General features: G+C 42.6%; 1 protein-coding gene across 6 annotated transcripts in view; it reads right to left on the reverse strand.

The window, feature by feature from the left end:
- Positions 1-27014, reverse strand: part of PDE10A (phosphodiesterase 10A) — a 188353-nt gene that overhangs the window by 145360 nt on the left and 15979 nt on the right. For all 6 annotated transcript variants that reach the window (XM_083496429.1, XM_083496427.1, XM_083496425.1 and 3 more), the window contains one exon: positions 4061-4129. In XM_083496429.1, coding sequence (XP_083352555.1) covers positions 4061-4088 — 28 coding nt within the window. In that variant the 5' untranslated portion in view covers positions 4089-4129. The remainder of the gene's footprint in view (positions 1-4060; positions 4130-27014) is intronic.

The raw sequence follows: 27014 nt of genomic DNA on the forward strand, positions 1-27014 counted from the left end.
GCCCAGAAACATGCGAGACAATCCTGGCTTGACTAGGCTTCCTCCTCCACCCCACCCCGATTAGCTGAAAGCCTAGTGACTGCCTGCTCCTGAAGAACTAATTACACATTCCCTCTCATTTGTAGCACATTGTTTTCCTTTCTGCCTGTGTGTGCAGGGTACGCGCATAACAAAACAGCATTTTCTTATTTTCCCCAGCCTTCCAAATATTATTCTTCCATGACTCCACTGAATGGATGCGCAGGCAAAAGGGTGTTCAGTCCAGAAGAGAGAACAGTGCAAAGGCAGAGACACAGAAGTCGTGCTGCCCTCTAGTGCACAAAATAACAATAGCATTTGGAGCATGCTATTTTCTAGAGAAAGCACAGAAAAGGTACAGTAGGTGTTTTTGTGAGGAGATATAATAAAGCACAAATGAAGGCATATCCTTGCCATAATTAGTCTATAAGATCCCTCTTTGTTCTCAATTTAAACACAACAAGCAAAACAGCAATGTACGTTTGGAATCAAGTAAAATGGCTCTGTGCAAAATCACTTGGGTGAAGACATTTCATTCAGTGATGTGTGTGGTGTGAGAAAATTTCATGAACAGCTCTGGTTCTTGCAGTACGCCCATCTTTCAACCCTGTACGTCTTTCAACCCTTCACAAAATATCCTCATGGAGGAAACACATGCAAGCAAAAACAAATGCCCCCTTCTCTACCTTTGCCGTTTGTTTGGGCTGCAATCCTAAGCATACTTACCAGAAAGTACGCCCCATTAAACTCCATGAGACATTCTTCTGAATACACAATATTAAGACTGCATTGTGAGATTCAGAAGTAAGAGTGTGAAATGAAAGGGGAGATGGGTCGATTGAATCTTTTGACCTCATACTCATACTGTGACCCCTAACTGGCTGTGAAAATAAATACACATGCAGAGGAAAATTAAATAAGAGAAGATCGGGATGGTGTGCACCACAGCAATGGGGAGGGCAACTAGATTGCAATGGACAATATCACAAAGTGCCTATTTACTTTTTTTAATCCTTCATAATAATTATACAACCATGTCATAAACACAGTGAGATCATCGGTTTTTTATTCATTGAAGGGATTTGTGCCTTTGGCTTGTGCACCTACCAAGCAGATCCATTTGTTTATAATAATAGTCACTCTGTGTGCAGAAGCAATGAGTCGGCTGAAATAGAGGTGGTCCTGATAAATCATGGCATGTAGCCTGAGCCATAGCAGTGAGGAGAGCGGTGCTCTGCCATCCATAAAAGGCATCTCCTCATTGTACAACATTCTGTGGAGTGTATGTGGCCTGTTATTATTAATACCCATTCCCGTAGCACTTTAAATGTGGAGAATCCTTTAAAAACTCTCCCTGTTCATCCCAGTCATCCCGAGACACAGAAATGTGGTTGTGCAGAGGTTTGACTCAAAGCTTTCCAAGCCAAAATTCAACATCCAACCCACTAAACCACAAACAGGCCCCCTTTTTGTTAGGACTATCCTTCCTGCACACTATTAATAGCATGCACACTTCTTCAGATACACTGAAGAAGTGTGCATGCACACGAAAGTTTATACCCAGAACAAACTTAGTTGGTCTCTAAGGTGCTACTGGACAATTTTTAATTTTTTTTCATTTATTTCGACTGCGTCAGACCAACACGGTTACCTACCTGAAACTATAAATAGCAGTTTTACATTTCTATGCATTTACATCGGACCATTTATCAGTTCCTTCAAGCATGTGTGTGTACGTGTGTGTGCAATATTACATTTGCATTCCCTTCCATCGCAGAGCAATAGCAAAGCCATCAAAACCAAAATAAGCAACAAAAAGAGCATGTCAAAAATGACTCTTAAAATCCTTCACAGAAAGCACAACATTCCCAGCCAAACTCTCAAAATTCAGGCACTGATGCACAGAGGAGTAGCAGGGACAGCTGTACCTTCCTAGCTAGAAGAGAGAGAAATGTCAAATGTAAACAGTCAGAAAAACCTTCAGATGCAGCTCTTGCTACCCAAGTGTGTGTGACCAGGTAAAGGTAAAGGGACCCCTGACCATTAGGTCCAGTCGTGACCGACTCATGGGTTGCGGCGCTCATCTCGCTTTATTGGCCGAGGGAGCCGGCGTACAGCTTCCGGGTCATGTGGCCAGCATGACTAAGCCGCTTCTGGCAAACCAGAGCAGCGCATGGAAATGCCGTTTACCTTCCCGCCGGAGCAGTACCTATTTATCTACTTGCACTTTGACATGCTTTCGAACTGCTAGGTTGGCAGAAGCAGGGACCGAGCAAAGGGAGCTCACCCCGTCACGGGGATTTGAACCACTGACCTTCTGATCGGCAAGTCCTAGGCTCTGTGGTTTAACCCACAGCACCACCCGCGTCCCGTTTGTGACCAGAAGAAGCATTAAATACACTGAGGAGGGTGCTGTAGGAATCAATGTGGGTTTGCACTGCCCTACTCCACCACCCCAGCCTGCCTGTGGATACAAGCTTCAATTTAAATAAGTGTCTTACCCAGGCATGGTCAGAGCATTTACTAGCAAATCCATAAGACAATTCCAAATTCTCAAGGATCTGAGCTGCAGTATCACCCTTCTTGAAGTGGACTATCTGGGTATCGAAAATACTGCTCAGAACAGTTTTCAGATCCTCTATCTTTCTTGGGATTGCAATTCATGTTAGGGATGCACCAATGTTCACTTGTTCCAATATGGGAGTGAATGCAATGCTTCGGGGCCACAGTATTCACTGAGCTCTCACACATGCACACACATTTCCTGATAGGCTTTTGCTTCGGTGCCATTCTCATTAAGCCGGGTCTGCTTCTTGGGACCAGTGATTCCAATCAATAGAGAACCATACAGTTCACATAAGGATATCACAGGGCTAGGCAACCAATCAGACCTAAGAGTGAGGGCAATGCTTCTTTCATCAGCATTGCCCCAAGTTTTGAACTGATGGGTTTAGCTCCTTTTCTGGCTCTTAATTGTCACAGCTCCATCGCATCACACATCCTGTTTCTAACCTGAATATTGAATGTATGGAAGATCTGCCGTGCCCCCATCCCTGCGTTATCTAAGTGTCACATGCAAGTGTGGAAGTGTGGGTTTTCGACTGCTATTTCCAAAGGCTGTTATCAGCTCAACTCTTTGCTGCTGTTGAGTAAAGGATACAGGTAACAGAGGAAGTAGCATCGCTTTGTATCTCTTTAAATCTGTTGCAACTGCGGTTGCCAATAGATGCAACAGTCACCCACCCCAATTCTCTTCTCCAGCAACCCACAGAACATCAATGATACATTGCAGCAAAATTCAAATAAACCTAAAATGACAAATGTCACCAAAAGATGAAAAAGACAAAATCACTGTGGAGGAAATGAGCAGCTTAGTGAAAGTATCTCTGAAGAATTCCAGGTTGAGAAGAACGCCAAGTTATAAAACTTAAATCACATCATATTAACACTATATGGAGAAGATAACTTGATGAGGCAAGGGCCCTTTATAATAGCTAGGAATGTAATTCAAAATTATTTTGGCATGTTTCTATTGATATATTTTATTTTATAAGATATAGATAATTAGTTGGGCTGTGCCGAATATTCTCCATATTCTCTAGGCCACAAGCAGTAGATCATAGGGGGGATGCTTGGGGATATTTTTAAAATAATTTGCTTGGGCAAATAGTCATCTTTTGTATCCTGTTTGGCACCATTGTTTCCCACCACTGTTTTGACACAGTGTTTCTCAACTCTGAATATCCCTTCCTTCTGCTTCCAAGACTGGTCACATGCATGACACCAGCCAATCACCATATAGTAAACAGGATGATGTCACAATGCAAAATAGTCAGATATGGCCATGTGATTATGTCACTGATAGTAAGAAAGGGCAATAAGAATGAAACAAACATTTTTGGAAGCAATGCCAATGAAGCTGTTGAAAAACATGAGTGCTTTTTTTAACACTGCAGAAAATGATCCTAATAAATTCGGCTCAGCCCTTCTAATTACTGTTATTTTATTAAATTTCCAAATAGCAAATGATTATATACTATACCAGTTAACTGCTGCAGAGTGCGCTGCATCAGGCATTTCTGCGCCACAAAAGTACTTTCTGAGTTTGTTCCTATAAAGATAGCAAACAAAAGAGAAGGGTCACAATATCCTTAGGCAAAGGGAATTCTAGATTTAAATTCTACCGTTTATTCTTCCCCTTTTCTGTCAGCCATTGGTGCAAATGTTTTTCTCCTTCACTGGCTGTATTTTATTAAAAAAAATACTTCTACATCACCTTTCTAGGCAATGCCTGTCCAAGGCAGCTTACAGCAGTAAAAAAAATAAAATACACAATTTCTAATGAATGGGATATAGTCTCAAGTGCCAAGTTCATACGAATAACAATTGCAGAACTCACATATCAATCACACCATCATCAGCAGTAATAATAGCAGCAGCAATAGTAGTATTTATTTATTTAAATGTTATTAAATTCTTTCAACATATAACTGCATCCTATAGATAAATAGAGAGGAAGAGACACAGTTACAGAAAGCAAGGACTGAACATTCCACGCATCAGATGATGCATGGAGAGTTCAATCCTGCTTTGTGCCACATCTCTGCCCACCCCAGTGGGATGACCCATCTGCCAATTTTGTGATGTCAATAGGTTGTCAGATGGCTGGGAGGTGGGTGGCCAAAATAGCTTCTTTTAAACTTCTGTGTCCTATCAATATACAGTATCACAAGTAAATAAAAATTATTGTGGGTATATAAATAATATATTGAAATGCTGTTGCACGACAAATCTTTCCTATTATCCTTGCTGAAATTTGAGATTCCAAAGTCTGCCACTGCTGCGGATGCTGCCTGAAGTGGCTGCCCCTTTGCCTTATGGGGGTGGCAGTCATGGGGGTGGGGGTATAAAGATCTGGCCTGCTGGTCCAAAAAGGTTCCCAATCCCTGCCATACACCCTACACTGAGTAGAGGGTTGAACTAGATGACCTCATGGTCCACTCTAAAATTACATCATTCCATGCTAGCATAAAGATAACTGCATAAACTTGGGAAACAAAACGAGAGGATATAAAGCTTGTCCACTGCAGCACCACATCATAAATAATGCATTCCCAGCCAATTCTGTTTTGAAGTTCCTACTTGGATAAAAAGAACTAAATCAAAAACCTTCAGTCAACAAGCTACATTGATTTCTGTACAGAATTATTATACAATAGACTTAAAATTCCAGACTTTGGGTTAGACTGTTGACTTGGGAGCAAACAAATCTTGGGCTTAGCAAGTTATTTATGAAAATATTAAAAAGATTCTAATCCATCCTCCAATAAATTATGCCAAATATTAAATTGCCAGCATAACAGCAAATCTGTCCCCTACTCCTCTAATCCAGGCTGCTTTTCCTTCAAAGCTTATTTCGCTACTAGGCTACACAAACATGTGTGTCTTCCAATCGACCATGTGTTGCAACAGACTGCCTGTTCTTGGTGGGCAATTTAGGACAAGATGCAAAAAGTCTATGAAGAATAGTTAGAAATGAAGCAGTGGTGTCCAGATTTTAGCGATAAAAGTGGGTATTAAGTGCACACTCGCAGTGCAATTAAACATACGTTTTCTTGGAAGTAAGGTCCACTCTATTCAATGGGATATCCTCCCTAGTATGTGTGCTTGGGATTGCAGTCTTGGACTACAGTCTCCTCTCATATAGTCATGTCCTGCTTGTAGGCTTCCCATGCAGTGGCGTAGCGTGGGTTGTCAGCACCTGGGGCAAGGCAAGTAATTTGCGCCCCCTAACCCATGGATTTGCGCCCCCTAACCCGTGGATTTGCCTAACCCCTCATGTTGCGCCCGGTGCGGCCGGCCCCCCCTGCACCCCCCACGCTACGCCACTGTTCCCATGGGCACCTGCTTATGAAGAAAATGCTAGGCTGTGGGCTCATCCACACTTCCTAGTTGTCCCATGCCTAGAAAGCATGAGGTTGAGCAGTTGAACTGCCATCCAGCATACTCCTTCACTCTTGGTTGACTTCTTGGTCCTGTATACCTGAAGGAGCGTCTCCACCCCCATCGTTCGGCCCAGACACTGAGATCCAACGCCGAGGGCCTTCTGGTGGTTCCCTCATTGCAAGAAGTGAGGTTACAGGGAACCAGACAGAGGGCCTTCTCGGTAGTGGCGCCTGCCCTGTGGAACGCCCTCCCTTCAGATGTGAAGGAAATAAGCAGCTATCTTATCTTTAAAAGACATCTGAAGGCAGGCCTGTTTAGGGAAGTTTTTAATATTTAATGCTGTATTGTTTTTAACACTCAGTTGGAAGCCACCCAGAGTGGCTGGGGAAACTCAGCCAGATGGGTGGGGTATAAATAATAAATTATTATTATTATTATTATTATTATTATTCAGTGGGATTGCAGCAAGTTGCCTCCAGACTGCCAGTATTTTGCAACGATTCAATTCAAGCAAATACTGGAAATGTAGGCAGTTCAAACCACTCTGTTGTTCTAGCGCAACAGATCCACTTTTTTAATTAAAAAAAAACAGACTTTTGCAGTGAGGAAAATGATGGGGAATGAACTGAAAAGTGACAGATGATTGACAAGAAGACACGTAACTACCATGCAAGCAAATCAGAACGAATTCAGGATGAGTGCTCAAGCTAGAGAACCTCCCTGCAAAAAATTCAGAATGAACGCTCCTTAAAGACGAGACATAGCCTAAACTCTGCATAAGCTTTGTACAGATGAATCAGGATGATAAAAAAATGATCACAGGTTGGAGAATCTCCCCATGAGGAAAGGTTGCAATATTGAAGACTTTTTAGAAATGTGAGTAAGATAAAATTTATAAAACCCTGCATGGCATGAAGGAAATTGTTTATGCTTCTCTTGTAACACTAGAACTCATGGACTAGAACTCCAATGAAGCTGAGTGCTAACAGATGGTTAAAAGAAAATACTTCTGCATGCAGCACATAATTCAATGATGGAACTCACAGGAGGCAGTGATGGCCATCAACTTGGATGGATTCAAAAAAGGATTAGATAAATTCACAGAGTATAAGGTTGCCAGTGGCTGCTAAGTGTGATGGCTATGCTCTGCCTCCACAGTCAGAGATGCTTCCAAATACCAGTTGTCGGGCATCACAAATGCAGGGAGTTATGCTGTACTTGGGTCCTGTTTTCTAGCTTCCCATAGGCAGCTAGTTGGCCAAAGGGACAACAGGATGCTGGACGAAATGGGCCACTGGTCCGATCCAACAGGCTCATATTATGCTCTAAAGCTTGTAACAGGTTGTCTGGAGGAATCTATCTGCAGAATTCCATAGAGATATCTATGTTTTGTTGTTGTTTAGTCATTTAGTTGTGTCCAACTCTTCGTGACCCCATGGACCAGAGCACGCCAGGCACTCCTGTCTTCCACTGCCTCCCGCAGTTTGGTCAGACTCATGCTGGTAGCTTCGAGAACACTGTCCAACCATCTCGTCTTCTGTCGTCCCCTTCTCCTTGTGCCCTCCATCTTTCCCAACATCAGGATCTTTTCCAGGGAGTCTTTTCTTCTCATGAGGTGGCCAGAGTATTGCAGCCTCAGCTTCACGATCTGTCCTTCCAGTGAGCACTCAGGGCTAATTTCCTTAAGAATGGAGAGGTTTGATCTTCTTGCAGTCCATGGGACTCTCAAGAGTCTCCTCCAGCACCATAATTCAAAAGCATCAGTTCTTCAGCAATCAGCCTTCTTTATGGTCCAGCTCTCACTTCCATACATCACTACTGGGAAAACCATAGCTTTAACTATACGGGCCTTTGTCAGCAAGGTGATGTCTCTGCTTTTTAAGATGCTGTCTAGGTTTGTCATTGCTCTTCTCCCAAGAAGCAGGTGTCTTTTAATTTCGTGACTGCTGTCACCATCTGCAGTGATCATGGAACCCAAGAAAGTAAAATCTCTCGCTGCCTCCATTTCTTCCTCTTCTATTTGCCAGGAGGTGATGGGACCAGTGGCCATGATCTTAGTTTTTTTTATGTTGAGCTTCAGACCATATTTTGCGCTCTCCTCTTTTACCCTCATTATTATGACACCTTAAATACTAGCAAATTTATTTCAGCATAAACATTTGTGGGCTACAGCCCAATCCATCAGATGCATGAAGAGTTATCCCCATCAGGTAATGTTTATACATCTGAAGAAATGGACTGTCATTGATTAAACTTATCCAAGAATACAGGTGCTAGTCTTCAAGATGAGTCCTTGTTATATATGCAGAACAGCAGCCTATATAGTAACATGATCCTTCTGAGATAATGTTCCAGAAGTTCCCAACTTCACTTTCATTGTTTTGCAGTATAGCATACACAGCATGCCTTCTTCATAAGCAAATACCTCTCTGTTTTATGAGTAAGGAAGCAAGTTGCCAGAGGTGTCGCAAGCATACAGGCACTGCCTGTTAATGACACATTGCTGGTTATTCTACAGGGACCCTACTGTTCTTTTTTTAAAAAAGCCTTTTGCCTCTGCAAGGTGCACAAACTCTTTCCCCCTTCAGAACTGACATCTGATGAAAGGTGTTGCCCCAGGATTGCTGAGAGGTGATGCGTTAGTTTTAAGGCCTGCTTGCTGGGTGGACTCTTTCTTCTTCTCTTGGCAGCTCTCACAACAAGGTGCTGGGCTGTGTATTAACATTCTGAATCTTTGCTGTTGGATTTGTTAGCATCAACAAAGATTATATAGTATAGCACAGAGGCCTTCACTGTTCCTAAGCCAGCTACTCCTCCCAACGGAGATCAAAGACAAAGCATGGTTTGGCATCCAAATTTTATTCCTTCGAAAATACATAACTAGTATGTTTCTATTTGCTGGAAGCTTGCCATTACATTATAGTGAATCTATATTATTAGCATGTTCTGGGTCTAAGATGAAGCAAATGTTCAGTACAACAAAATCCTCACTTTTGTTTTGGGTGATCATGGAAATACCATTATTCTACCTGTAGCAGATTTCTCTTTTTGGAATTACAGGACTATAACTGGTAGACCATACCTCCCATCTTCTTCATTCAACCATTTTCAATGGCAAGGTGTAAAAACGGAGCATTAAAATCACCAATTGTTCTATTCTGAACTCCACATTTCATGAAGAAACTGATTGGCGATTGTTTTAATATACTTAATTATATCCCATCTTTCCTTCAAGGAGCTCAAGATGGCGTACTTAGTTCTCCTTCCCATTTTATCCCAGCCACAACCCTGTGACGCAGGTTAGGCTGAGAGAGGGTGACTGGCGCAGGGTCACCTAGTGAGCTTCATGGCTGAGTGGGGATTTGAACCCTTGTCTCCTAGGTCCTAGTCCAACACTTTAACCACTACACCACACTGGCTCTACTCTCCTATTTAGAGAGTTTACACACTGCTTCAGTGATTCTGCAGGACTGGTAATTTTTGTTGTTGTTCATAAAGTCCTGGATTGCTCTGTGGATTTGGAGGAGGGTCAAGAACAAGGGGGTCTTTGTCTTGTAAATAAAGAAACACATTCCCTCTTTTTATGTACAAACTAAAATCAAGAGAAGGCAACAAAAGGAAACAAAAGGCAAAGAGTGCACAATGCCCCCCAAACAGCTTAAGCAGTCATGGCATTGTTGCTCATCTCATTAGAGACTGCAGTGTGGTAGCTATTGAAGTTGGTCATAACTCAGGCTATGCTTACATTTCAACAGAGCCTTTGCCTGTGTGTTCTCCTAAACATAACACTGTGACTAAATATTTTATAAACACATCCGTTTTTATTTTTTTAAAGATTGGTTTGGCCAGGCATTCAAATATTATTAATATTTCAAATTTGCAAGCACTATGCAGAACAACATCCGGAGAATGATTCAGGCTAGAACCAAAAAGGACAGCTTGAAGAGTTGCCATATAAGCAAGAAAAAGATAAAGAAAAGACCATTGTAAAAAAAAAAAAAGGCAAGCAAGCGTAAACTCCAGTCACAGACCTGAAACCTGCATGTGAGGATAGCTGATGGTTGAACAATTACCATATAGGCCTCCCCATCATGTCTCTTCCTGTCCCAGTACGTCACTGCTACTTTAGACAAACCCAGGACCAAACCAGGAACAAGACATTAAATGTAGGCTACCATCTTTACAGAAGGCGCTCTTCTGTTTGAAGGACTGAGAGAGGGTCCTCTATCTGAAGAGTTGTCTGGCCCAAGTACATCTAAAAATAACCATAAGAAGAGAACGGTGAGGGAGGTTTGAAGCTAACCTGACCCTCTCCCCAGGTAATAGCTGGACAACAGACTGCGCAGAAACATAGGTGACCTGGTCACTGTCTTCAGGAGCCCCCAACCGCTCTCCTTTCTTATGGTTCTTTATTTTTAAACTGGACTTGGGTCATGTTATCCACTTAGAATTGTCAAGTTGGAAGGTTCCCCAAGGATCATCTAGTCAATGCAGGAATCTCAACTGAGAGCCCACCACGTTCCAAGGGAGTCCATTCCACTGTTGAACACTCTTGCTGTCAGAAAGCTTTTCTTTATGTTTAGTCAGAATCTCCTTTCTTGCAGCTTGAAGCCATTGGTTCGGGTCCTACCCACTGGAGCAGGAGAAAACAAGCTTATTCCATCTTTTCTGTGTCAGCCCTTTAGATATTTGAAGATGGCTATCATATCTGCTTTCACGCTCCTCTTTTCCAGGCTAAACATACACAACTCCTTCAACTGTTCCTCATAAGGCTTGGTTTCCAGACCTCTGATCATCTCGGTCACCCTCCTCTGCACACTTGTAACATATTGAGTAGCTGGACCCATAAGCAGGCTGCTAACTTCCAGATGTGCTTCACTTGTCAATTTCTAGTGGCTGCTCTTCCTCAGGGCCAGCTGTGTGATCCAGGTGGGGTGTGGAAGGAACTCACCTGTCAATCAACAGCATGGGCCGATCAGCAGCCAGAACACCAGTATACCATACTCACAGAGAACAAGACTGAGGCTCATTTCGAAACCAGCCTTAGCAATGCACTTAGGGTTGCCATGTGTCCTGTTTTTCCTAGACACATCCTCTTTTTCAGGGGTAAAATTTCTGTCCAAGATTTTTTAAATTTGCCAAAATGTCTCTGGCTGTACTTTCTGGATGAGACACAGACAATAACTGGTGGATGAAGACTTCCTTTCCTCTTCTTTTCTCCTCCTCACTCCACCCGCCCCCAAACAATATATCACAAGTTCTACAGCCTACATAGAGTAGGGGTATTTGAAATAAGAGTCATTATAGCATCCTCTTTTTTGCTCTTCAAAATATGGCAACCCTACACTTATTGCACAATTCATACTGCACAATTCACACACTCACACCTTTCCAATTTTCCTGGAAGCCTCAGGTTTATTAAATGCCTGACATGACACTGCAGTTGCCAAGTTCAAGAAGAAGGTGGCAATGATTTGCTTTACTGACACAGAATGAATTTTCATAACCATCAATCAGACACCACATTTCTCAACACTATTATTAAGAAATCTGACTCTCTCCTTGGCTCTGTGCCCTACATTAAAGTGACAGCATTTCACTCTAGCAGGCTTATGAAATGTTAGACTCTGGCCTAAATGGCCTACTCTTTATATGGCAATATGTATTATTTCTTTTAATGGTAATTCATGTTGTGGAGGTGGGGGGATGATTCACTGGTTTCCCACATATATTTAGTCCCACATGGAAATGTGTCAGCCCCCACCTAGTGAGAAATGCTGGTTACAACCCTGATTTTGTTCTTATTATATTCCCTTTGTATAAGGCTATGTAGGCGGTGGTCAGGGAATTATTTTCCATTCCTTCTCTCATACCAGAGTGAGGATTAGCACTCTAGTCCATAGATCACTGCACATAATGGCAGTAGTATATGCATTTAACTGCATGCAAGCATAGTCAACCATATAACTGATTGATGCTAGGCTCCGCCTCAACAAAAAAAAGGTAGAGTAAATCAAAATCAACATGCATTTCCAGTGATAAATATTCGCTTTCTTGTTTTCTTAAACATAGTGTCTCAGGGTGATGGTACCCAGGGAATGTGTGCTCCTCCAACAGCTCTTCTGCTTCAGTTCCGCTTCTACTGGCATTCAACTCAAATGCTAACATCTTCTATTTGAAGGGCTGCGTGGTCCAAGTCCAATTTAAATAACCATAAGAGGAGAAAGTCCCGGCCTTGAAGTTGCCCATCAATAGTTAACACACGAACAGCAGACTATTTGCTCCATTTTTGCTATGGATAAAACATTCAGATTAGCAAAACTGAGCATCTGTTGCTCTGTCTACCGCAAGGTGGCAGTAAATGCTTACAGGTAGATTCAAGATGCTTGAGCACCCAAACAGCCAAGCTACCTCTTTTTCGAGTATTCTAGACCAGTCAGCCTCTTGCGGCATTTGTTTCATTTCAACTTGCGTCTTGTGATCCTGGAACTAATCTGTGCAAAATCCTCACTTATACACGCTTCCTTTCTCAAAATTGTGGCTTCGGGGATTTTAAATTTTTTACAGCACTGAATAAGCACAAACATACTTCATACCCACAAACCAGCCCAAACATGTTGATGCTATGCATAAAAGAGGGGAAAGGGGAGTGTTGATATGTGAAACAGCTGGCACAGTGCCTTCCTCATATTCTAACCTCCTCCTCCCCCCCCAAAAAAAAAAATAGCAGAAGAGATTAATGAGGTGGACAAGGTGGACACCTTTATAAATTCAGATTTAAATCAAAAGGAGCAACTTCCATAAAGCTGGATGAGTGGATCCACTGCAAAAGCAGCTTATTTAAGCTTGCATCCTCTAAGTAGGAGGAGTGAGGCAATGCCTGACAGGAGAGGCAGTGTAAGATATTTACACAGATATAAACAAAGGACATCAAATATGAGAATAGTATAGATTTAAGAACATAGGAAGTAGACCGCTGATCACATAATGCAACAGCTCCTTGCATAGTGCAGAAATGAAAGGTATTCTGGCACCAATAAGATAGCATGGCAAAGTTACTCTCTGCCTATTGACATCAGTCAGGCACCTTTGCTGCACTCTTTTTGATAAAAAGTGCCATTTCCGAAACAAGGCTTGGGAATGCCTAGCTTCCCCCAGCGCCCAAAATGCTTTTAAGAGTAGGTATCCAATACACAATGTGACAAATATATATGTAATCACACAGGGAGCTGGGGAACATTCTTTTATTGTTGTTTATAAGCTTTGGGTTTGAACTTGGCCCAATTATCGGGACTGATGGGAGATGGAGTCCAACAATGTCCAGAGAGGGCCACTAGTTCCCCATCCCTGATTTAAATGATGGCCGACTGACTTGTAAGGAGCCAGAAATTTCATGACTTTTCCTGTAGACTAGAGGTAAATATGGGGGGGGGGGTGAGTGAGGAGAGTTCTTTTAGGAAACCTATTGGCTCTCTTTTCTAAACTCAGCTTCATCATGTGATGCTATATGGAGTGAGAAGCCAAGAGCAACAGAAGAACACAAAAAAAGAGGGGCTAAATTTTCAGACGCATTTGATGAGCAACTTGAGATTTCAGTCTGTCTGGAATTACCTCCACCAGATAAAACAGGCAAGTACTTTTGTCACACATGCAGACACATGAGAGAAAGACACTTGAGAGAAACTCAGTCTTGCATTTTTCTTTCAAGATTAAGAACAAAACTTTTGAAGAAAATGTGCAGCGCTGGGCAAGTCAGGATTTATTCTGGGATGTCATCCTTGTAAGTGTCTCTCCTTCAGAAGATGGTCATTCTCTTGGTTTCGCTCAGCAATCTAAGAAAGAAATGATTTTTGCAGTCTTCTTCAACCTTTGTGCTACAAAAATAGACCAAGCATGCTGATGTCATACTGTTGCTCAGCAACCTGTGCTGGTTGTTGTTTGTTGGGCTTTTCTTTCTTCCTTAGTGTCCCTGTTCTCTCATTTCTCATTGGCCTTCACAGCAGTCAGTCTGCAGAAACAGCACAACCCACTAACGTTGCAGTAGAATCCATTTGCAGGTGACTATTTGAAAGAGAGATCACTGCGACTGTAGGAAGGATCGAACTAAGGGGAAACTGCTATAAAAAAGGATTTGTTGAAAAAGGTTGTGCAGCTCCCTCTTACAGCAAATGTTTAACTCCTCAAAGTTCATGAGTTCCTACAGAAATGAGGGGAGTTTGATCAGAATAAGCTTACAATGCTAGTTTACCTACGGAAGCTATTTCAAGGGGAATTCCTTTGCCCCTGAAAATGGAATTCCTCTCACAAGTTAATTCAAGAGTCTCAAAAGCTGATGGGTCTATTTTTGGGCCTGTGTGGTCTGCTTACATACACCCTATGACAGGGGTGTGGAACCACTGTCAGACTGAGTGCTCCATTGCCATCTAGGCAGGCTTCTGGGAGCCACATGGTTTTAGCAGGTGAGGCCAGAAACCAAAGTGTGCAATGCCACAAAGGAATATTTAGCTGTCATTCCTGCATTGCAGGGGGTTGGACTAGATGACCCCTTGGCTCCCATCCAACTCTACAATTCTGTGATTCTATGACATGCAAATGTTTTCATTGTACAGCAGGCTAGTTTCTGCACATGCTCACGTATTGCTCTCCAGGGCCTCTCAGAGATCCAGAGAAGCCACAGCCACTTCAGGCTTTGGAGGCCTCAACCCATAATCAAAATTAAAAACAATGAGCCAACACACAAAAACAAAATAAGGCACACTCGCAAACCCATTCAACAACTAAAAGCTGCTTCCTGGCCTGCTTCAGACTCAGAGCAAAAAATAAAAACCATTCGCATGAGAGCAAGTCTGTGAACAAAGCACACGGACTGAACGGGAGAAATCTGAACAGTGGAAACTCCTCTGATTCTCAGATATCTAGGCTGAAATCCTAATCTCACTGATTTGGGAGTAAGCCTCATTGAATGTAACAGTATTCCCTTCTGAGTAGATATGGTTAGGATTCTGCTGTAAATTGCTGTGCAAAAAGCATGTTTAGAATATGGTTTGTGGGGCAGGGCTCTTTTAAAAGAAAATTTAGAACTGCCCAATGGTATCGAAGCTACAAACATGAGTCTGACCAAACTGCGGGAGGCAGCGAGAGACAGGAGTGCCTGGCGTGCTCTGGTCCATGGGGTCACAAAGAGTCGGACATGACTAAATGACTAAACAACAACAAATGGTATAGAATTATCGTTTGTGGCCACACACCTGTGCATTTTCCTTGTGTGTGTGTGCATGCATGCTTTCTTGCTTAGAGTCACATTCCATGATATTTAGAATCCTACACAGAGAGGGAGAAAATTCTCAGAACTGGGATTCAGACAGTGCTAATATAGAAGATTAGTTATAGTCAAGCTTTATACAAGAGCTGTATTGAAAGAGGCCAACAATATTTGTGATGGATATTTTAAAGAAGAAGAAAATAAGAAACCACAGAAACACTCAGGCAATAAAACAGGCCTGCAGGCTTCATCTCACGCCCTTCTTAATACACCACTTTTCATACTATTTAAAGAAATATTGTAGTGGCCTAACACAAAATGGCCACCACCTCCAAAAGAACAGAAAATGAAAAGAGACAGGAATATAAAATTGTAAAAATAATGATGATTTCCCTTCCATATTATCATTGGTAATAGTAATGATGATAGTAATGATGATGATTATGCTTCTGCACTCTGCTCCCCATTACCCAGCAACTTGGGAGCAAACCCTCAAGCCTGATGTGGGGAAGACAACAGGAAAAAGATGCCTCTGAACTGGGCTGCCCCACATAAACAAACAAACAAAAAAACAACTTTGGAGAAATTCCTACTGTGGAGCAGGCAGCAGGAACAAGAAAGGATTGTTGTATTGTCCCTGCCCCAGTATGAGGCCCAACTAGAGTATCTGCTTCTTCCTCCAATTCCCACATTTCTAAAAAGCTGGCCAATATGCATACATATTCACAAAGTACCTCAAGTAGCTGCCTGCCAACTGCTCCACGTACCTGGAAAGCAGCAAAGCAAACAGCTGTACTTCCCCCCAAACCCACTCTCAACCACGCAAAAGCTTCTTAAGTAGTTGTTTGACATGACTAGTAGGCAGCAAAACAAATACAGCAGCAAATTAAGTAATCCTGACATGTCTTCTTCCACCACACACACACACACACACACACACACACACACACACACACACTTTCCAATTGCTCCTCTATGGCCAGGTCAACAGCCTGTTGCCTGTTTCACTAGGCCAGCAAAGTGGACAGGAGGCACATAAATTCTGGTTCTTCTTCTCTTTCCTCCCCACACCCCATTTTCAAAAAGCCCATCCGTAGGCAGCAAACCTCTCCCCCCACACACACACACACCTGAAAAGGTCCCTCCATGGACCAAGCAAAGCTGAGTAGAGAGCTGAACAGAATAAGACATAGTGCATTCTGATGGAATCTTCTTCAGAGTTCTAACGAAATGGTACATAAAGTGGAAAACTTATGTATCACTTCACACTGGAGGTGGGGCTCATATTCTTGAATGCTCTTCCAAATAAACAAAAAACAAGATGTGCATATAGAAAACAGCCTTTCTCCCATATATACTAATATTCTATGCAATAATATATATTTTTTCAGTATGAAGGGGCATTCAAATTCTTTAACCCCCTCCCCACTTCTTCACCTGAAGTTGCATATTCCAGTCACAGATTTGCCAACGCATGTGAATGTCCACCATCAAATACAGTATGTCTCTGTATAATCGTTTCTGGGGATCACAAATGTTTGGGACAGCTTGTGCCCCTTGGGTTCTCCTTGCAGGCTTCCCATAGGTATCTGGTTGACCACTGTGAGAACAGGATGATGGACCATATGGGCTAATGGCCTGATCCAGCAGGACTCCTTTTATCTTCTTATGTCCTTAACAGGGCCTATACCATCCCTGACATTTTGCAGAAGCTTGGCAGCTTGTTCTAAATGAGTGAACAGCCTAGAACACTGGTGTGAAGAACTGTTGCACTGAGCTTCCCACACCCTCAAAACAGTTGTCTCTTCCAAGCTGTCCAAAAGAATAATGCTAGAGGCAAACTTCAGCATTTGCTGAAAACAAGGTGAACTGCTGCCTGAAGCACAGTTGTCTAGTTTCCCAGATGGTCCTCAAATCTGTTATTTTGACTCACGTTAAGACAAGACAATCAACCCGGACATTTGCAATACTTTAGGCTGCAGTCCCATGAAAACATACTTGGCAACAATAGTTTCCATTAAAAATCAGTGAGGTTCATTTCAAGTAAATGCATTTTGGACTCGGCCATTGGTGAAAGTTAACCAGATATGAAAAATGAGTAAGTGACTGTTTATACAATACAGTGGTACCTCGGGTTACATACGCTTCAGGTTACATATGCTTCAGGTTACAGACTCCACTAACCCAGAAATAGTGCTTCAGGTTAAGAACTTTGCTTCAGGATGAGAACAGAAACTGTGCTCCGGTGGCGCAGTGGCAGCAGGAAGCCCCATTAGCTAAAGTGGTGCTTCAGGTTAAGAACAGTTTCAGGTTAAGAACAGACCTCCAAAACGAATTAAGTACTTAACCCCAGGTACCACTGTACATAATTTTTAAAGGAAATAAGCTTCTTGATTTATTCACTATTTTGGAATGTAAAGCTTCCCAGTTCAGATGGTTAACTTTTGTATGATGATAGACCTTTGAAATAATATAAGGATTGTTTAGCTGGTCTTCTTCAGTTGTACATGAGCACAGAAAATAACCAAATCTCTACATCCCAGGAAGTAAAGTATTTTTGAAAGCTACTGAGGCAAGAGTGCTTTCATTCAGGAAGGAGAAGTCCAACAACAGAAGGCGGCTCCGGGTTGGGGAAGGCTAGTTTAGAGGCAGGAGTAGTTTCTCAGGGCTACTGAGGCACTGTCTGGCCGGAATGTGTCCTACATCTGCCAAAATCTACCCCCCTAAATTCCCCCTAAAACAACAATTCAACAACCCAAAGCCATGTCTGCTCCATAGGGTTGTGAGGAAACCCCACAACAAACTTCGGAGGCATGCAGGGGAGGAGATGGCATAATTCCAGTTGCACAAGTGAAGGCTGTTCCATTTTCACAAGGAATTACTTAGCGGCAAGTTGAATGCAACCCTAACAAACGCATCGTGGAAATTCATAAATGCTTCAAGTCAAGTAAACTATGCCATATTATTTATTCATTCATCATTTTTTGAATTATTAAAGAGTTTGTGTCTAAAAAGAACAAAACACACACACACAGTGCAATAACAACTAAAGAACATCCCACAACATGGGGGATGAGATCAGACAGGAGACAAAGAGATTATGTATGGATCATGTTACAACGTCTGCTTGATTGTACAAAGGATTGTTCTGTTGTCCACATGTCTTCAGCTGCTGTTGGCAGGTAGCACTGTACATCCGGTTTAGAAGTATACAAGATGAAGGCCCACCATATGGCACTAAGTGATTGTGTTATTTTCCTGTCTTGTATCAAATGTATCTTGTATGTTATTTTTCCTGAGATCACAATAAAACAGATGTTCTCAGACCAAGCCCGTAAGGACAAATTGTCCAAAGTCCCCAACTGTTGGACTACAGCTTGACGGACAACAATTAAAAGAAATACCAGTAAATCCTTTGATGTAATGTCTTTGTTTGGCCTGCAAAACAGTGATAGCAAAAAACAACTCAGGTGCATAAATTATATTATCCCCTGTAATTTTTGAATAATATTTGGTGAACTAAAGCCCAAAGGTCTTGCATTTGCAGGCTTTCCCACCAGAGGTGGAAATATGATCCTTAACATTGCATCCTTTCCAGCAATAAGGAAAAGCATATAATCACTCAATAAGATACACACCCCAAGAAACTTATTTACAATGCCATACATTTCACCAACACAACCTTCCAAAGTGTTTGAAGCATTTGGACACATATGGGAGGCCTTTAGGCATTTTCACCTGCAAATTCCAGCGACTGTGTGAAACATAAACAAATAAAAGAAATCGTCTTATTTTGCAACACTGATAAAGAAAAATATTGGGAATGTTTATATTACATACACAGGTCGTTTTTTCTAAGTGTCAACATTTTGAGAATGTGTAATAATGCAGCCTTGAGGTTCCCATAGCAACATGTTTCATTTCCTAGGTGACAGTGATAGTACGTCGTCACTAGTGAACTAAACTATCACTAGAAACACGTTGAGTTTCCTTCCAATGTAGCTGTCCAGAAACATCTGTCCTCACCTAATTACTAGTGACAACACTGGTGAACTCTGTAAAGCTTTGAGGGCAAGTTATTTAGGCTCTCTATTTCATCATGTTTACCTTCCCACCGAAGCGGTACCTATTTATCTACTTGCACTTGGCGTGCTTTCAAACTGCTAGGTTGGCAGGAGCAGGGACCGAACAACAGGAGCTCACCCCGTCGCGGGGATTCAAGCTGCCAACCTTCTGATCAGCAAACCCTAGGCTCTGTGGTTTAGACCACAGTGCCACCCATGTCCGTGTATTTCTGCTGCTCTGGTTCACCAGAACTGGCTTAGTCATGCTGGCCACATGACCCGGAACCCAGAAACTGTCTGCAGACAAACGCCGGCTCCCTTGGTCTACAGAGCGAGGTGAGCATGCAACCCTAGAGTCATCCGTGACGGGACCTAACGGTCAGGGGTATCTTTAGCTTTACTATTTCACACCTCTCTCCAACAGTCAAGGGAAGTAGGAAAAAGCAGTATGTTAAAGAATGAGTTTGTACTATAGATATTCTTTAAAGGCAAAATGCATACTGTAGAGATGAAGAGCACACGATCTTCCCATCATGCCATAGAAGCGCCATTTCTGCCTCCTGATCATATATTTCTACAGCAATGAACATTATGCAGAAATTTGAGACATGTTTTAAGGACAAAATAGGGAAGCGGGGTAAACATGTGTGCCACTTTGAACTTCTTGGAGGAAATAGGGAACATAAATATAATAATAATAAACCTTTGCATGCAAACACAGGGCCACTGTAGACAAGATTGCAGAGATTCAGGACTGGCAGGACTTTGGATGTTTTGAAGCAATACTGGGCATTTCTAGATGACCTGTTTCTTGAGCATGCATCCCCATTTGTTTGCAAGGAGGTTAGACAACGTTGACCATTTATGGAGCATTCCTTCTGGTTTGTTTGCAGGGAGGTGAGATAAGTAGTATCACCCACTTCCCTGTGCGTTTCCCCATCACTTTCCTTATTACAAAAAGTCTGCTCATTTAAGGAAAGGGGTTTGTTTTGCAGGACCACCCGATAAGCTATAACTGTGCAACCTGAATTTTTGAGCACATGACCATTCTAGGGGCAGACCTTGGTAATATGGCACCATATGTGAGACCAAAATTTGATACACACCTCAGCTCTCACACCATCTTCTAAAGCTGGGTAAGAGAGGCACCAGGCTTTGGAAAAGGGGTGTGAGGGCTCTGGCAGGGTCCTAGAGCCCTTCCGTCTCCTTCCCAAAGCTACAAAGGCACTAACTAGGCTTTGGGAAGGAGGCAGGAAGGCACCCGCTTGGCTCAGCACCCTGTGCGGGGGAGCTGGTCTTGCTGCCTTAAATCTGCCTCTGTCAAATTCTTCCAGAAAATAGTGACAGCCTGGAGGTGCCTGCTGTTTCAAGTCCAGGGGACAGAACAAGCAGCTTCTGCTCCTCATGCACCACCTTGGGCCTCCTGCTGCTCACCATTCCCTTCAGAGCAGGCCTTGAAATACCTCAGTGATAAGCATATTCAATGCTCAAAAAGTATCCCACATAAAAAAGTGAGTGGGCTTTTTTTTATTAAAAAAAAAAATCAGTGCGTATCAGAGTCCCAGCATGTAGACAAGCATAAATTAGCAGTTCTTGATAATGCTACATATGTGCGCTGTGGCAGAGCTAACATTGCTATGGGAACATTAACGTGGGAATAAATAATTAAATCACAAGAGGAAATAATCATTGCAGATTGTGGCAGAGAAGACCACAGCCAATTCTTGGTCTGCAATCTGTTGGATCCAGAAGTGTGAGATCTCCCCCCCCCCAAAAAAAAACCCTGGCAAAAATCTGGAACCAGGTAAAACGCTTCAACCATGAGACCTGGAGACCCTGGCAATGGCCTTACGTGATCTAGTGCACTATTTGCATTTAAGAGTGGCATTTAAAACCAAGTATCTCATGCAATCATAAATTACCATTACAGCAAAACTTTCTCAAGAAGGGAGAGTGGTGGGGGCAGACTAGCCTGCGCGTGTTTTTACATATTCTGATGCATTACATTATTTTTGTTCTGCAGACAGAACATTAGGTACTGGCATCAACCTTTTCCAGTACAACTTGATTCTAAAAATCAAACTGTTATTCTATGGTGTCTTATATACACACAACATAGTAATCAAGACATATTATGTGTGGTTAGAAACAACCACGCAGGATCTGGATTTTTCATTTCTGTATTGAATTTCAGTCAGTTTCAGCCTTACATATGCAGAACAACAAAGCTTTGTTTCTGCGTATTTCATGATGACAGAAATGGGCGGAGAACCTGTGTCCCTACAGATGTAGCTGCACTACAATTCCCACAAGCCCTGAGCATTTGGCTATGCAGGCTAGGACTGGAGAACAACAGGTTCCCCGTCACTATCTTAGGCAAAACAGTGCCAGGCGAGACTGCATAACCTTTTGCAATTGCTTGAAGTGATAATGGAGGCATGGTTGTGAATTGAGTCTAAACAGTATGAAAACCTATTGGAATCTGGAGGTTACTTCTCACAATCATCCGGCCATGTGGTGGCCTTCTGGAATAGCTTTATCTGCTGGCTCCCTCCTTACGTGCAGCATGTTTAAGATCACCACTGCTAAACCACAGAGGATTGCTTGTAGAGGGAGGACAAAAAATGTAATGCTGCCAACGGCAACACCTGCATGAAACAAGCTTAGCACAGCCAATGCATGCAGCAGGTGTTTCATGTGGGCTTTAGCCAGCTTGTGCCAAAGGTTTTGTAGAGAACTGGCCACCCATCTTTTTCCTGTCCTGGCCACTGGCCTGCTGTACTGCACTAGGCCAACCATTTCTCTCTCTCTGGCTCATCCACACTTACCTTTTATCCTGCGCTTTTGAGGCACAGTTCCGTGCTTCAAACCTTATGTCTGAGTGTGCTGTTTTTGCCACTTTGCTTTCCAGAGGGAAAGTGGCTCTTTAATGATGAATTGGAACAAACAGCAATTCCGAGTTTTCTGTGGATCGCCATTTGCTCCAATTTAGCAGTAAAGAGCAGATTTCCATGGAGAAAGTGCTGGGGAGATATATATACACATATATATATCATTTGGACATGAAGTTTTAAAACATGGATCTGTGCCTAGAAATGCAGCGCAAAAGGAAGTTTGGATAAGTCCCCTCCCTCTGCTGTCCTGCAGCCATCAAGCTTTATGCTTCAAAATGGCATTATTTCGGGTATTGTCTTCTTGGCATGAATTGTATAAATTTGGAAAATGCAGCAAGATGTTTACACCGGAGACATGTGGTTGATGGTATCCTAACTACAATTTAAAATTACGGTGTGCGTTTCTTCCTCTCTTCCTATAATGAGATGGTTAAAACTGTAAATTTTGAGCTTCACAGCGGGTGCTCCTTAGAAGTTCAAGAAAATGAAGAAAGTGCAAATCTTGAACATGCATATCCAGTTAGGATACAGTAAAGACTAGTGTGTTCATTTCCTCAGCCTTATAATAAAGCTAAAGAGGCCAGAGGGAAGTTTCACAGTATGAAGACGTGGTTTGGAGCAAGTGTCAAAGAAAACCATTTTAGGAGATACTTGTTATAATCCACTGCAACCATGTTGTCAAGAGTCATTGTTTTTACAGGCAATCCTCAGTTTGCACGGGGGTTACATTCTGGACCCTGTGCATGTCAGCAGTGACCTCGTAAAGCATTCCATTCCGCTACCGTTCTGCACTTTTAGTAACATTTTAGGGTCACTTCTGGGTTCAGCACCATGTGCACGTGTGCAATCACACACAAATAGGTTGTTGCCTGTATATAGCAAAGAGACAAAGTGATGTGTGCTTTTGACATTCTTACAATTGAGCCTGTGTATTAGGTCCATATGTATAAGGATGTCCACTCATTGAGAAGAATTCAGCATTGCCCTAAGGTGATTGTTCTGTCCGGACAAGCATTTTGGCTTGCCAGATGAAATGATACTCCCTCTTCTTGTCCGTACACCAATTTGCAGATTCTCCAGACACACACACACACCCTGCAAAAAAAAAGTCAATTTTGGGAGCACACAGAGGAAGAGGGGCAAATCCCCTCGTGCAAGCAGAAGTTCTTGCACAGGGCTTTCAATGATAGGACTCATTTTAAAATGGAGGTGGCAGGGGTTGAACAAGAAATAGAGCAGCCACACATGCATCACCAGAAAAAGAGGACAAAAGGTGACATATTTGCAGAACAGTTGCACATGCTGGTATAATTTGCACAGAAATGCAATACATCTCACCATAGCAGGCAAGGCCAGATGACCCGAGCATCGACTCAGTCTGCTGTCCAACCACTAATTATTCTGGAGCACCTTCAAAGCTTGTGCTGCTTTCCTTTCTTATGGCCCCTTATTTAAAACTGGGCTTGATCTCGATAGCCCTTCAAACTGAGGGCTGTATTTTGAAAAGTAGGACATGTGACCACCCTAACTTGGGACCTTTTATATGCAAAGCATGAGCTCTACTAAGGAACTACAGACAAATGAACCAACTGCTCCGTAATCACTCCTCTCCTCCATGTCAGAGAGAACAGAGAGAAGGAAAAGCTGACGTGCCTCAGAGTTGGAAGGGGCAGTGCCTGAAGCAAGATGATGTCCAAGGGACCAAGTGAGTTTGCTCCAAAAGGTTTGTGAAGAGTGGGGCAATAACCTGATCAGAAGCCTAGAAAAAAGTAGAATGGGGGCCTTGTATGTCTCAGAAGAATGTTCTGTGTGGTTCTTAGGCTTATAGCCAAATTCTAGTTACTTGGAAAAATACAGTGGGACTGTAGCCATGCCTAAGATGTCAGCCTTGCATAACAGTTGCCCTACATTATTAAAACATAGTGTTTGCAATGTTTGCTGTGTTTGCCTTTAAAAGTAGCACCCACAAATTGAGTTTCACATCCACTTCATATTCATATGGAGAACTCAGAAATTCTTCTACACAAGGTATTATTAAGAAACAGAAAGGCTAGCTAGCTTTTCTCCCTCTTAAGACGACGGAATGGAGCTCAGGATTTATTACAGCGCAAGTCTGCAACCTGACAGCTTTATCTAAAATTTCCAAATTCTAATCCACTTATCGAAACATATTAGGAGATTACTGCTGGCTTTCAATAAGCAGCTCTTCATATTTACACCCTTGCCTTTGCAACCATGAATTTCTCCTCTACCACCAGTGACAGCAAACCTTCTGGTACCGCCAATCAATGATGTATAGCTGCATTGTTAGTGTCATGTTTATGGCCCTTTTAGGCTGTGAAATATTGTTCTCTGTTCATAGTAGGTCCATTACATACAGATAATGTGCTTGGATAGGATGAACAGTTTGACCAAACACACCTTCCATACACCTCTGATCATCCAGAGTCCAGAGTAGCTGCAAAGGGACTCTTGACAGTATAACCTCAGTAGACAAAAGGGAAAGGTGAGCCTTGTCAGTTCACATTCGTTTTTCAGATACCTGCTGGCCATCTGATTTGTTATCCCAGAGTCTGATAATGAGAGAGGCCTCTGGACCTTGGCATATGCCAGTGATGATGCACAATGCAGACTGCCATACAAGCATAATGCAACATACAGTGAAGAGCTGTTCATCGATCCTGTGAGTATCAATACCTCCTTTGCCCCTCTGCAACCTAAGTGTTGAAGCTATGCTTCATGGAACCTGGGAGAGAGATGGCCAAAATAATCTGATCCATGCTGTGCAATCTGAAACAGGTAGCCTCTAAGCCAGGGCTCATCAGTGCAGCACTCAGGAGCACCCATGTTCCCACAGATGTCTTCTCTGGCACCCACAAGGCCCCTTGCCCTGCTGAAATGAGGCTTCAGAGTAGCATTCCTGAATAGAAAAGGCTGCAGGTTGCAGTGTGTGTGGTACCTGTGGCAAGTTATTCCATTTGCAAAGTTGCTCACAGGCCCCCAAACACTGGCCATCTCTTCTAGGTTCTAGTGCACACTAGTAGTGTGGCATTAGTAGTACATGCCATAGCTTCTAGACTGGCTATGCATAGCCTGATGCAATAGGGAAAGCAATCTAGGTGTGGTTGGAAATGGCCACAGCATCTGTCATGCTTCTCTGCAATTTCACAGTAGGTTTCAATTCATCTGAACGCCAAATCTTCAGGACCTCAAGCTGCCTTTATGCCTGGATGAACAGAAGAGAACAGAAGATGAACTTCAGAGTGTTTAAAGGGCATCACCACTAAGTTTCATTTTGTCCTGATGACCCTTTGTATCTTTCCACATGAACCATGAGAAATGTTTCCTGCGGATCCTCTTCTAAAGATCTGTATGGACCAAATGAAGAATGCAGAACCCACCATGCCTTCCTGCCAGCACCCTGCTACATTATTTGTTTGTTTTAATTGACAAATTACATGGGAGCTGCATTATCCTGGATAAGGTTTTATTTTATTGTAAACACAAACCTTGTCAATTGGGGACAATTATTGAGTGATCCTAAGCCCGTTGCTCCATCTGTCCTTGCCATTTAGACTTTACTTCCTTATTATTTCATAAATCATAAAAGTGTTTTCTGAACAGAAAAAGCACCTTATCAAGCACAATATTGCTCACAGTCCCAAGTTGTCCAGCAGAGGGCAATAGTACACATATTCAAAAGTTGCTTAAGATATTTTTTTTAGAAGAACAACCACCTGGTTTTCAGCTTATATCTTTATGCTTTGATATTTTGTTTTAAAATATGCTCCCTCTTTCAGCACTGTTCATTTTAAAATTGCTTAACACAATAATATATGTTTTGTTTTTCAGTTTGCTGCAGCTACAGACTGTTAGAAGCACATCTCCATTCTCCACAGTTTAGCCATGTATTTAAAACCAAGACTTTGAAGACTTATTCACTTGAAATAAGGGCTGGTAGAGTGTGTTAGCCACAAATTAACTTGCATGTTGTATGTCTAAGAATAGCAGCACACAGGACCGGCCCAGTACATTTTGGCACCTGAGGCAGACTTCAAAATGGCACACACACCCCACCCCCATCAGCGAAGAAGGGGTCAGGGAAGACCTACATCAGGAACAAGGAATGGAAGAAAGATAAATATCAGGATCTGCTGCTCTGGTGGACCTTGCTGCCTGAGGCGGTCGCCTCATCTTGCCTCATGGGTGAGTGGGCCGGCCCTGTCAGCACAGTCAAACTTGCTATTTCAGCTTTATGTTAAAAAACAGAGAAATCCACATCATTCTCATGGGAAGTATAGTAGAAGGAGTTCTAATCCAAGGACCAGTGATGGACTGCATTTTTTCAGGGGATCTCCAACAGTGGAGGCAAAGCCATCCAGGGTCAGGTTCCTACCTTTTGCATGGGGTTCCCACATGCATGGGCCCGGTCTTATTCAACATCTTTATCAACGACTTGAATGATGGACTCAAGGGCATCCTGATCAAATTTGCAGATGACATCAAACTGGGAGGGGTGGCTAACACCCCAGAGGACAGGATCACACTTCAAAACAACCTTGACAGATTAGAGAACTGGGGCAAAACAAACAAGATGAACTTTAACAGGGAGAAATGTAAAGTATTGCACTTGGGCAAAAAAAATGAGAGGCACAAATACAAGATGGGGACACCTGGCTTGAGAGCAGTACATGTGAAAAGGATCTAGGAGTCTTGGTTGACCACAAACTTGACATGAGCCAACAGTGTGACGCGGCAGCTTAAAAAGCCAATACAATTCTGGGCTGCATCAATAGGAGTATAGCATCTAGATCAAGGGAAGTAATAGTG

Source organism: Podarcis liolepis (assembly GCF_965112155.1).
Source record: "Podarcis liolepis genome assembly, chromosome: 3".
NCBI classification, from domain to species: Eukaryota; Metazoa; Chordata; class Lepidosauria; order Squamata; family Lacertidae; genus Podarcis; species Podarcis liolepis.